At 40.6% G+C, this 13,348-nt stretch overlaps 1 protein-coding gene across 3 annotated transcripts in view; it reads left to right on the top strand.

The window, feature by feature from the left end:
* The window catches only part of ablim1a (actin binding LIM protein 1a), a 136,708-nt gene extending 123,442 nt beyond the window's left edge, over window positions 1-13,266 (top strand). For 2 of the 3 annotated variants that reach the window (XM_045700644.2, XM_014154405.3), the window contains exons 20-21: window positions 6,427-6,479; window positions 6,795-6,971. In XM_045700644.2, the coding sequence (XP_045556600.2) occupies window positions 6,427-6,479; window positions 6,795-6,914 (173 nt within the window). In that variant the 3' untranslated portion in view covers window positions 6,915-6,971. Of the gene's footprint in view, window positions 1-6,426; window positions 6,480-6,794; window positions 6,972-7,197; window positions 7,206-7,727; window positions 7,803-11,744; window positions 11,826-12,036 lie in introns of those variants that run through there. The other variant, XM_045700646.2, reaches the window with a different exon arrangement.
* The last annotated feature ends 82 nt before the right edge of the window (window positions 13,267-13,348 follow it).

Below are 13,348 nucleotides of genomic sequence, written 5' to 3'. Positions count from 1 at the left end.
GCGCTGCAGGATTTCAGTCCTTCACGGCGTAGTGTGTTACCAATTGTTTTCTTGTTGACTATGGTCCCAGCTGCCTTGAGTTCATTGTCAAGATCCTCCCGTGTAGTTCTGGGCTGATTCCTCACCATTCTCATGATCATTGCAACTCCACGGGGTGAGATCTTGCATGGAGCCCCAGACCGAGGGAGATTGACAGTTCTTTTGTGTTTCTTTTGTCACCTTCTGTTGTCACCTTCTCACCAAGCTGCTTGGCGATGGTCTTGTAGCCCATTCCAGCCTTGTGTATGTCTACAATCTTGGCCCTGACATCCTTGGACAGCTCTTTGGTCTTGGCCATGGTGGAGAGTTTGTTATTCTGTCTCTCACTGTTCAAATAAACCTACCATTAAAATTATAGACTGATCCTTTCTTTGTCAGTGGGCAAACGTACAAAATCAGCAGGGGCTCAAATGCTTTTTTCCCCCACTGTAAGAAAAAGCAAATCCTAGAGGATTCAGTCTGCTTTCCAACAGACACTGGGAGACAAGTTCACCTTTCAGCCGAACAACAACCTAAAACACAAAGCCAAATATACACTGGAGCTGTTTACCAAGATGACATTGAATGTTCCTGGGTGGCTTAGTTACGGTTTTGACTTAAATTGGCTTAAATATCTGTGGCAAGAAAATGGCTGTCTAGCAATGATCAACAACCATCTTGACAGAGTTTGAATAATTTTTTCTTGCCATAGATTTTTTATTACATTTTTTTAATGTGCAAATATTGTACAATCCAGGTGTGCAAAGTTCTTAGAGACTTACCCAGTATCACCTTTGGCAGCTGTAATCGCTGCCAAAGGTGATACTAACATTTATTGACCCAGGGGTGTGAATACTTATGTAAACAATGTAATTTTCAATAAATGTGCAAAAACTTCTAAAAACATGTTTTCACTCCAACATTATGGGGTATTGTGTGTAGATGGGTGAGAAAATAAATGTTGAATTCAAGCTGTAACACAACAAAATGTGGAATAAATCAAGGGGTATGAATACTTTCTGAAGGTACTGTATGTGTGACAGTGGCGGTCTGTGCCATTTAAGATGAGCGAGGACCATTTTTTTTATTTTTATGAGCATGGCCTTCATATTCCATTCACCCAGTTCAATGTAACGCCGATGTTCAAATGTTCCTTATATACATCATGCTACAACCTAGCCTATGAATGAAAGTTTACAACGTAGGTGCACAGAGAAAAATTTGAGAAGACAGAAAGTGACACATGGACAGACTGTGACACGTTCAATACTGCCTTTCACACTCTTACCTGCATCTAGCTGATCTAGGGTGTAATCATTAGTCCAACAGTTGCAAACGAGAGTTTCTATTGGACATATTCAGGTATGTTTATCCCCATTTCATTCTGTTTCCTTCCGTTTAAGAAACATTTTTCAACAGAATTGATGGAATGAATACACCCCTGATCACACGTAAACACAGTTCACTTTCATAGCAACCACATTGTATTCCTTCTTGCATCTATGCGCTCTCCTCCTCTCACCTTTTCCCTTCGCTTGTGGACTTCAATGCACAACACATCAGCTGTATGTGACCAGCCCAAAAAACTTTCCAAGCCAAACCATATCATAACCGCTACACACAGCCTCCATCATTGTCACCATATTAGCTAAAGTAATGTCATAGTCAACATAACTAATAGAACTAACGTGTTAGTAAACCTGCTACAATCATGCAGTAACATTACAGTGTACAGTCAGTAAAGCAGTTTATCACTTACACCGGCGGGCCCCGGTGGCAATACATTTGTAAAACCAAAAGCTTACCTTGACTTGGAAGAGTTCTAGTGTCGTGTTGGATAGTCATAGCCAGCTACCTAACATAGCACCCCTCTGTTTGAGTAGGCTAAACTAGCTAGCTGCATTTGAAAGGGGAAAAAATAAATGACTCTCTCTCTCTCTCTCTTGCCTCTCCTTCTTTTTGGAAAAATGAATTTGTTCAAAACTGTTCAACTATTGCCTTTCTCTCTCTTTGAGTCAACTACTTACCACATTTTATGAACTGCAGTCCTAGCTAGCTGTAGCTTATGCTTTCAGTACAAGATTTATTCTCTGATCCTTTGATTGGGTGGACAACATGTCAGTTCATGCTATGCTGGAGCTCTGATAGGTTGGAGGACGTCCTCTGGAAGTTGGCATAATTACTGTGTAAATCTGTGGAAGAGGATTAGAACCATGAGCCTCCTAGGTTTTGTATTGAAGTCCATGTACCCAGAGGAGGATGGAAGCTAGTTGTCCTCCGGCTACACCACGGTGCTACCCTACAGAGTGCTGTTGAGTCTACTGTAGAACATTGCAAAAAAGTGTATTTTAATCAATTATTTGGTGGCGTGAATATATTTCCCATGTAAAATAGCCTTTTGAGTGACTAAAACATCACCCATAATGTTTTTTCCTGATAAAACTTTATAAAATGTACTTTTTCTCTCATGTCAAACTACCAGGAAGTCTGAAAGACAGACCTTACCTTGGCGGGCGGTACCTTGAAAATACCTATGTCAAGCAAAATTGACCCAGTGAGCAGTGCTGCAGTGAGATTATCTCAAGTAAATTTGCTGATACACAAAGCAACTCAAATGCCGATACACAAAGCAACTCAAACAACATTGAAATTGCATGAAACATCCAATCCTGTCATACATCACATCTTGATTTCAGAAATAATTTGTTTATCCAACTGTTTGGTTATTGGAAAGCATCTATATAGACATCATGTTTACTGTATAATTTAGCTAGCTAGCCCAAATGGAATTGTCAGTACTGTTTTTCAAGATTCATAATAAAATAAAAACAGAAATACCTTATTTAATTTAAGAATTCAGACCCTTTGCTATGAGACTCGAAATTTAGCTCAGGTCTATTCTGTTTATAATTGGTCATCCTTGAGATGTTTCTACAACTTGATTGGAGTCCACCTGTGGTAAATTTAATTGATTGGACATGATTTGGAAAGGCACACACCTGTGTACATAAGGTCCCACAGTTGACAGTACATGTCAGAGCAAAAACCAGGCAATGAGGTCGAAGGAATTGTCCGTAGAGCTCTGTGACAGGATTGTGTTGAGGCACAGGTCTGGGGAAGGGTACCAAAACATTTCTGCAGCATTGAAGGTCCCCAAGAACACAGTGGCTTCCAAGGATCTTTCTAGAGCTGGCCGCCTGGCCAAACTGAGCAATCGGGGGAGAAGGGCCTTGGTCAGGGAGGTGACCAAGAACCCTATGGTCACTCTGACATAGCTCCAGAGTTCCTCTGTGGAGACGGGAGAACCTTCCAGAAGGACAACCATCTCTGCACTACTCCACCAATCAGGCCTTTATGGTAGAGTGAACAGACGGAAGCCACTCCACAGTAATATTCACATGACAGCCCTCTTGGACTTTGCCAAAAGGCACCTAAAGGACTTTCAGACCATGAGAAACAAGATTCTCTGGTTTGATGAAATCAAGATTGAACTCTTTGGCTTGAATGCCAAGCGTCACGTCTGGAGGAATCCTGGCACCATCCCTACGGGGAAGCATGGTGGTGGCAGCATCATGCTGTGGGGATGTTTTCAGGGACTGGGAGACTAGTCAGGATTAAGGGAAAGATGAACAGAGCAAGGTACAGAGAGATCCTTGATGAAAACCTGCTCCAGAGCACTCAGGACCACTCAATTCTAGTTTGAAAGTTCACCTTCCAACAAGACAACGACCCTAAGCACACACCAAGACAGCACAGGAGTAGCTTCGGGACAAGTCTCTGAATGTCCTTGAGTGGCCCAGCCAGAGCCCGGACTTGAACCTGATCAAACATCTGGAGAGACCTGAAAATAGCTGTGTATCGATGCTCCCCATCCAACCTGACAGAGCTTGAGAGGATCTGCGGATTAGAATGGGAGAAACTCCCCATATACAGGTGTGCCAAGCTTGTAGCGTCGTCATACCCAAGAAGACTCAATGGTGTAATCGCTGCCAAAGGTGCTTCAACAAAGTACTGAGTAAATGTAAATGTCATATTTTTTTTATTTTGGCACATCAATGCGAGCTGTGGCAAGAAGGTTTGCTGGGTCTGTCAGCGTAGTGTCCAGAGCATGGAGGCGCTACCAGGAGACAGGCCAGTACATCAGGAGACGTGGAGGAGGCCGTAGGAGGGCAACAACCCAGCAGCAGGACCGCTACCTCCGCCTTTGTGCAAGAGGCAGTAGGAGCACTGCCAGAGCCCTGCAAAATAACCTCCAGCAGGCCACAAATGTGCATGTGTCTGCTCAAACGGTCAGAAACAGACTCCATGAGGGTGGTATGAGGGCCCGACGTCCACAGGTGGGGGTTGTGCTTACAGCCCAACACCGTGCAGGACGTTTGGCATTTGCCAGAGAACACCAAGATTGGCAAATTCGCCACTGGCGCCCTGTGCTCTTCACAGATGAAAGCAGGTTCACACTGAGCACGTGACAGACGTGACAGAGTCTGGAGACGCCGTGGAGAACGTTCTGCTGCCTGCAACATCCTCCAGCATGACTGGTTTGGCGGTGGGTCAGTCATGGTGTAGGGTGGCATTTCTTTGGGGGGCCGCACAGCCCTCCATGTGCTCGCCAGAGGTAGCCTGACTGCCATTAGGTACCGAGATGAGATCCTCAGACCCCTTGTGAGACGATATGCTGGTGCGGTTGGCCCTGGGTTCCTTCTAATGCAAGACAATGCTAGACCTCATGTGGCTGGAGTGTGTCAGCAGTTCCTGCAAGAGGAAGGCATTGATGCTATGGACTGGCCCGCCCGTTCCCCAGACCTGAATCCAATTGAGCACATCTGGGACATCATGTCTCGCTCCATCCACCAACGCCACGTTGCACCACAGACTGTCCAGGAGTTGGCGGATGCTTTAGTCCAGGTCTGGGAGGAGATCCCTCAGGAGACCATCCGCCACCTCATCAGGAGCATGCCCAGGCGTTGTAGGGAGGTCATACAGGCACGTGGAGTCCACACACACTACTGAGCCTCATTTTGACTTGTTTTAAGTACATTACATCAAAGTTGGATCAGCCTGTAGTGTGGTTTTCCACTTTAATTTTGAGTGTGACTCCAAATCCAGACCTCCATGGGTTGATACATTGGATTTCCATTGATTCTTTTTGTGTGATTTTGTTGTCAGCACATTCAACTATGTAAAGAAAAAAGTATTTAATAAGATGATTTCTTTCATTCAGATCTAGGATGTGTTGTTTAAGTGTTCCCTTTATTTTTTTGAGCAGTGTATATATTTGCAAAAATGTTTTAAAAAAAAGTTTTTGATTGAATTCAAGGTGGTACTTGTTTAAATTGGTTAAGAGAATAAGAAGTTACCATTTTGTGTAATCAAATTAGGCTTTTTGTGATATCGCAAAAAGTTCTTAATAATCCCACCTCCTGAATCCAAGTGTTTGACACGAAGGAGGGGACTAGTAACTTTATGATCAAACTTTATCAATGTAGAAGCAACTTTGATCTGGTTTCATCCAAGTATCATCCAAATTCATGGAAAACGTACACTTTTCAGTTTTGCCAAATAACTCATCTAGAGTGTTGGTTCCCTAACACCATGGGGGTGCTGTAAATTCCGACATAAATTGAAACCTTATTAGAGTAGATGCTGTTACACTTTTTTCGTGTTAAAGAATAACACGTAGTTTTACAGTATTTTTTGGCGTTTTGTTTTAACACTGTAGAGTGTAAAGCCTTATTTACATTTTTCACAGCATGCCTTTTGAGTGAATGTGAGAGATACCCACCCATGACTGTGCTTGTTAGTTACAGACACATGGTTGCTGCATTCATTAACTTCTAGTCCTGAAGCCTTCATCAAATGACTGCCTAAGTGTCTGAATTAAAACTAAATGCTTTATTACCATATATAATTGCATAAGGCCTTTAGTTACCTTGACATTGTGATCTGATAAGCCAGGGTTATATCGGACCTGCAAATCACAATATGTTGGTTTGTGAAGTAATTATGAATTCCAGCCGGAGGTAGGATGGCCAAAAATGTGAATATTTTATGACTCACAATCTGCCTTAAGAATGACTGCTATGTTGAAAGACTAGACTACCTAAACCATCTAAGATGGAACAACCATCTCATTAACGGGTGCAATAAATCCAACCCCTTACAGATTGTTTAGTTTAGAAAAGTATAAGGTGGTACTTGTTTAAATTGGTATAGTATAAAATCAATGAATCAATCAATGTGCATGTAGAAACATAGATATTAAAACAAACTATAAACTTTTTACTTCAACACTGAGATTTTAACACTTGCAAATTTCCTGTGCTTGAACAATTCAAACTAAAGGGCAGCCAAATTGAGTTTAGATGTTTCAGCGAAATTATGATGCTTACCATAGTTTCAACTTTTCAGATGATTCCAAAACTTCCTCGCTGCCTGGTTATGGACGGAATGGATTACACCGGGTAAGATCAGACACCTATCAGATATCACAACTTGATTAAATCCAACAAAATCGATCAAATCAATATTTGATTAATGTGGATGGTTTCCACTTATAGGCTATGACAGCAGCAGGTAGCCTGGAGGTTAAGGGTGATGTGACAGTAACCAAAAGGTCACTGGTTTGAATCTCTGAGCCGACTTGGTGAAAAATCTATTGATGTGCCCTTGAGCAAGGCACTTAACCCTAATTGCTCCTGTAAAACGTTCTGTTTTCATAGAATTGTTCATAGAAATGTTTGACCGTTGTTATTAAAATACTGTTTCTGCCTCTACAGCCTCAGTCCACAGATTTCACTCAGTACAACAGCCATGGGGACATGTGTGGGGGAGGAAGAGGTCAGTGTTGCTCACCAAATAAAGCTCTGTTTATATTCACAGCTACTTCCACAATTTAAATATTCTTAAAGCTACAATCTGGGATTAGCAGTTCAGCAAAATGATAGCCCCGCACTCGTTTTAATATACAGCTGAGAAATGGGGCTTTGGAAATGTTAACCCTCCCAGATCCCAGATTGTACCTTTAACCGATTACACACATAAATAATTCATCAATATGTTTTATAATAAGGCACCCAATTATTTGGAAATAATGTAGTACTTCTTTCAGATATGAATGATAAATGGTAGAGAAAAAACATTAACTGTGAGTCTCATTTTCTGTCCCATTTTGTCCTGCAGAGTTTCAGGTATGTCTCTCATTTGCTTTCCACAACTGCCTTTCATCATACCTTTAATTTTGCATGTGTTTGCTCACTCATTATTCCTAGGATTGCAAACCTAATGTTGTCCTGAATGTCAACCCAGTCCTGCTAAATGCCTGCATCACTGTTTGCTATTCCAAACTGTAGTGATTGCATTGGAGTGATCCTGCATGCTCCTGCCTTGGAACACATACAACACTGCTTTAGTTACATATTCAATTGCAAACCGTAACAGTCCCCTAGACTGTGAGAGGTGGAGGGGTCACAAGCGTAGAGGCCATTGAGATGAATTGTATTAAAAGAATGCCAATCTTTGAAAACCGAAACCCATTACCCAAAGAGACAGACAAATGTACTGCAGTGACCATATGTTACAAGTATATTACTCTATATAGTGGTAATACGATACAGTTGCTGGGCTAGTGGTAGCTATAGTAGATAGCTATGCTAGATACATCTCAGTTCCATACCACTATATTACATGTGTGTGTATGTTCTATCCTGTAGCACATAAGGGATGGCTGTGCCGCAGTAACAAGAATGGACAGGGGAGTATCTATGCCTAATATGTTGGAACCAAAAGCAAGTATCTTATTTCTTGATCATTTTTTTTATTTACCTGATGATCTCTGAGCTGTATGTAGAGCTAGAGCTGTATGTGCCCTATGCTTTTTCGTATATTTCACTGACATGCCAAGTTTTTAAAATAGACTTCACTACAAAAATGAATATGCTGTATGCAACAGAAAGGAATATGCTGAGTCAGTAGAGAGTGAGCTCTGAGGTATAAGACTGGTGGTGTGTCTCATAATATCACCACTAACTTACCTACAGTATGCAGCTGGTAGTCAGTTCCATCATGGGTTCCTGGAACCAAAGGCAGCCCCTCTACAGTACTACATCTCCCATGAGGCTGTGGCTGTGCTGAAGTCCAGACAGGAGCTAGTGAAATGAGTCACCTCTCGCTTAGCATGCCAGCTTCTCCATGTTCATTCACACATCGCTTCAAAATAGACTGTATGTAGCATACAGTGGAAAATCCAACACCAAATGTATATTTGAAATGACTCTGATCACGGTATACTTTATGAAGAAGAGATACCTTCATTGTTGGATTTTCATGATTGGTGTGGCTATTATGAGTTGGCCAGATAGTGGAAAAAAAGAAAACAAATCACTCCTCTTGTTGCTTAGTATTTCAGTAAGATCTTGCAAAACTCTCACTCTAAATTCAAATGGATCGCATCCATGTCTGTTTGTGTACTAGACCTTAGCATATGTTTGCTGTAAAGCCCACAGTATAGCAGCTTTCCAGGACTCGATAACTATGTCTTGAATTTTATTGAACAAAATTGTTTAAAACTTACAATACTATTTTGTTACTTACTTACAAAATGTTAGGGTCACAGTTAATTCTCTGAAAATGTGAATTTATAGCCTAATATTCCAACATATTCACATTTTAACTGATATGCAGTACCGGTCAAACGTTTTAGAACACCTACTCATTCAAGGGTTTTCTTTATTTTTACTATTTTCTACATTGTAGAAGAAAAGTGAAGACATCAGAACTATGAAATGACACATATGGAATCATGTAGTAACCAAAAAAGTCTTAAACAAATCAAAACATATTTTATATTTGAGATTCTTCATATAGCCACCCTTTGCCTTGATGACAGCTTTGCACACTCTTGGCATTCTCTCAACCAGCTTCACCTGGAATGCTTTTCCAACGGTCTTGAAGGAGTTCCCACATATACTGAATACTTCTTGGCTGCTTTTCCTTTACTCTGCGGTCTAACTCATCCCAAACCATCTCAATTTGGTTGAGGTCGGGGGATTGTGGAGGCCAGGTCATCTGATGCAGCACTCCATCACTCTCCTTCTTGGTAAAATAGCCCTTACACAGCCTGAAGGTGTGTTGGGTCATTGTCCTGTTGAAATACAAATGATAGTCCCACTAAGCCCAAACCAGTTGGGATGATGTATAGCTGCAGAATGCTGTGGTAGCCATGCTGGTTAACCTCTCTGGGCCAGTGGGACATTTGCGTCCCACCCTAGTCAACAGCCAGAGGAATCGCGTGGCGCGAAATACAAATACCTCAAAAATTCTATAACTTCAATTTGTCAAACTTATGACTATTTTACACCATTTTAAAGATAAGACTCTCGTTAATCTAACCATGTTGTCCGATTTCAAAAAGGCTTTACAGCGAAAGCAAAACATTAGATTATGTCAGGAGAGTACCCTGCCAAAAATAATCACACAGCCATTTTCAAAGCAAGCATATATGTCACAAAAACCAAAACCACAGCTAAACGCAGCACTAACCTTTGATGATCTTCATCAGATGACACTCCTAGTACATTATGTTATACAATACATGCATGTTTTGTTCAATCAAGTTCATATTTATATCAAAAAACAGCTTTTTACTTTAGCATGTGATGTTCAGAACTAGCATACCCACCGCAAACTTCCGGTGAATTTACTAAATTACTCATGATAAACGTTCACAAAATACATAACAATTATTTTAAGAATTATAGATACAGAACTCCTTTAAGCAAATGCTATGTCAGATTTTAAAATAGCTTTTCGGCGAAAGCACATTTTGCAATAATCTGAGTACATAGCTCGGCCATCACAGGCTAGCTAATTTGACACCCACCAAGTTTGGGGCAACCTAAACTCAGAATTACTATTAGAAAAATTGGATTACCTTTGCTGTTCTTCGTCAGAATGCACTCCCAGGACTTCTACTTCAACAACAAATGTTGTTTTGGTTCCAAATAATCCATAGTTATATCCAAATACCTCCGTTTTGCTCGTGCGTTCAGGTCACTATCCGAAGGGTAACGTGCGAGTGCATTTCGTGACAAAGAATTTCAAAATATTCCATTACCGTATTTAGAAGCATGTCAAACGCTGTTTAAAATCAATTTTTATGCTATTTTTTTCATAAAGTAGCGATAATATTCCAACCGGACAACGTTGAATTCATTCAAAGACTGAAAGAAAAAAATGGAGAAGTCTCGTGAACGCGCATCTCAGTCTCACTGTCCCCAGGCAGGCCACTTACAAACTCTGCTGCTGTACTTTGCCCAGAGACAGGAGACACGTCATTCCGCTTTCTGAACGCTTTAGAGAGCCAATGGAAGCCTTAAAAAGTGTCACGTAACAGCACAGATGCTGTATTTTCGATAGAGATGCAACAGAAGGACAACAAATTGTCAGACAGGGCACTTCCTGCATGGAATCTTCTCAGGTTTTGGCCTGCCATATGAGTTCTGTTATACTCACAGACACCATTCAAACAGTTTTAGAAAGTTCAGAGTGTTTTCTATCCAAATCTACTAATTATATGCATATTCTCATTTCTGGGCAAGAGTAGTAACCAGTTTAAATCGGGTACGTTTTTTATCCGGCCGTGAAAATACTGCCCCCTAGCCCCAACATGTTAAAGTAATGATTGACTGTCATTTCTCTTTGCTTATTTGAGCTGTTACATGGACTTGGTCTTTTACCAAATAGGGCTATCTTCTGTATACCACCACTCCCTTGTCACAACACAACTGATTGGCTCAAACGCTTTAAGAAGGAAAGAAATTCCACAAATGTACTTTTAAGAAGGCACACCTGTTAATTGAAATGCATTCCAGGTGAGTACCTCATGAAGCTGGTTGAGAGAATTCCAAGCGTGTGCAAAGCTGTCATCAAGGCAAAGGGTGGCTATTTGAAGAATCTCAAATATAAAATATATTTTGATTTGTTTAACACTTTTTTGGTTACTACATAATTCATAATATTATTTCATAGTTTTGATGTCTTCACTATTATTCTAAAATGTAGAAAATAGTAAAAATAAAGAAAACCCTTGAATGAGTAATAATAAGAGCACAAATGCATGTACCTACACAACGATACAGGCATCATGCACCTCCCCTATCAACTGATACCCATATAGTTGAGCCCCCAGGCTCTTCAGCCCCATCTGCCCTCTTACAGCCCTCACTCACAATCTTCTGTCACAGTTGTTGTCCCTACCCTGTGCTGTCTCAGAGAAGACTATCAGTGTTGAACATGCTATAACTGTAAAAATGATGCCCTATCTAATCAAACATGGATAACCGGTTTCTGTGGTACCTCAATGTCTGTCTGCAGCAATGAATATGTGAAATCATGTACTCAATAAAATAATTACAGCATCAAATGCTTTATTTTACATTTTGGTTTTATCTCAAAAACCTAGTATCCAGGTTCGATTGAATGGGGTCCTCAGTCAGTTTTGATGGCCCCTTAGGTCTATCTTTCAACAGTTTCCCTTTGAAGCTTGATTCAGTATTGCCTTCCTTTACGAACTTTGCTATCCGGGATCCTTGGGACTTCCCTACCCCATTGAAGTTGACATTTTAAATGGTTAAGGGTAGGGGTTAAGGTTAGGGTACAGGGTAGGGACGTTCCAAGGAGCCTAGATAGCACAAACTCTTTCCATTACTGACGAGTGTCTCCCTTTGAAGGTCGTACCATATGAAATGCTCACGATAACCAGTAGAGGGCGAGCTAAGCTGCCCAGGGAGGTGGACAGAACAAGACTGGAGGTATCATTTGATTTCTGCATGTGATGATAGATACTCGATTGTCTACTTTGTGTGCATGAATGCTACACAAAAACCTAGTGAGGAAAGTACAGAATCCATAGCTCCATATAGATTCTTGAGAGTTTTTCAATGACTTTATAGGAGCGTAAATGCTAACCACAACATACCCCTTCCCCCTTCCTTCTTTTCTCAACCTCTCTTCTCACTCTAGCGCCACTTAGCCCCAGAAACGTTCTTTGACATCTTTGGGATGGAGATCCAGGAATTTGACAGGCTTCCACTGTGGAAACGCAACAACATGAAAAAGAAGGCCAAGCTCTTCTAGCAGTCAGAGCAGCATGCACTCATCCCATCCCATAAGATAGTAATCTACTCTACCACTGTAACATAGATGTAGGATTTGTTTTGATTTCCCCCTTTCCCCCTTTTTTTTGACATGTTCAAGGAAGCAATGAAATGGACTCTTTTTACTCTATGCTTCCTCTACGGACTGAATACATAGTTAACGAACCGATAGATGCTACAAGGCAATAGAAGAAACCCATTTCTTAAGTGTTCAACAATGAAAAAAAATGAGAAAGAATTATAAATTAGGTCATGTTTTTTTTTTACTGCTGCGCTTGTTTTTTGTTTTGTTTTTCGCTTTGCTTTGAATGGAGCTGCTTTTACTTTATTTCCTTTTTCTTTAATCTCATGGCACCAACTGGAACATGTTCTTCACATGCAAAACTGGAATGTCTGTCTGTCAGCTTCATAAGTCAATGGTCAGCTTGCCCTCATTTTGGCTGAAACATTTTAGACCAATGTTGGCGTCAAATCAAATGGCTCACAGTCTTCATCATGGTAAATATTGGGTCTTGCCATTTCTTTATGGCTCTAGTACATAATAAGAGTCCAAATCTTCAAACACTGCTCATGCCAGCTTGCCTTAGCACCTAACCATGTTACTCTCACTGGCATCAGAGTCTGGAAAAGCCATCAATCAAAACAATATAATGTGGTTTCCATATAGATCCGGGTTATGTTCATTAGGGCATGCAACATTTTAAAATGTTTTGTAATGGAAAACAGAAATGAGCGTGGACAAGTCCAAGTAGTCCCTCCCTATTTCAGTCTGTTTTCTTCCATTTGATGCCTAATAAATATGACCCAGGTAGCCTACCCAGGCATATTGACTCTTCAACAAAACAGTTTATCCTATCAGGCTCCCATGAAAATTACCTAATTTAGTTTTCCGTTGGTTAAATTGGAGAAGCAATTCCTATTTTACTCACAAATATTCAACAAACACCACCCCAAAAAATACAACATTAAATGTACAAAAAATAACAACTGTATTTAAAATGACTGTTTTATAAATGAAACCCACACTGCCATTTGTTGTATTGAAATATAAGCAAAAATAAAGCTTTAAATCCCTGTGTATGATACACCAAAGGTATCACCTGTATTAGTTTATCTCCTCTCAGCTATTAAACTATAATAAACACAGTGTGTGAGGTAGTATAAGGACTCTCCTGTCA

This window comes from Salmo salar, chromosome 18, assembly GCF_965601325.2.
Source record: "Salmo salar chromosome 18, fSalSal1, whole genome shotgun sequence".
NCBI classification, from domain to species: domain Eukaryota; kingdom Metazoa; phylum Chordata; class Actinopteri; order Salmoniformes; family Salmonidae; genus Salmo; species Salmo salar.
The sequence above is the reverse complement of the archived record's forward strand: the minus strand, read 5'-3'. Positions and strand labels throughout refer to the sequence as shown.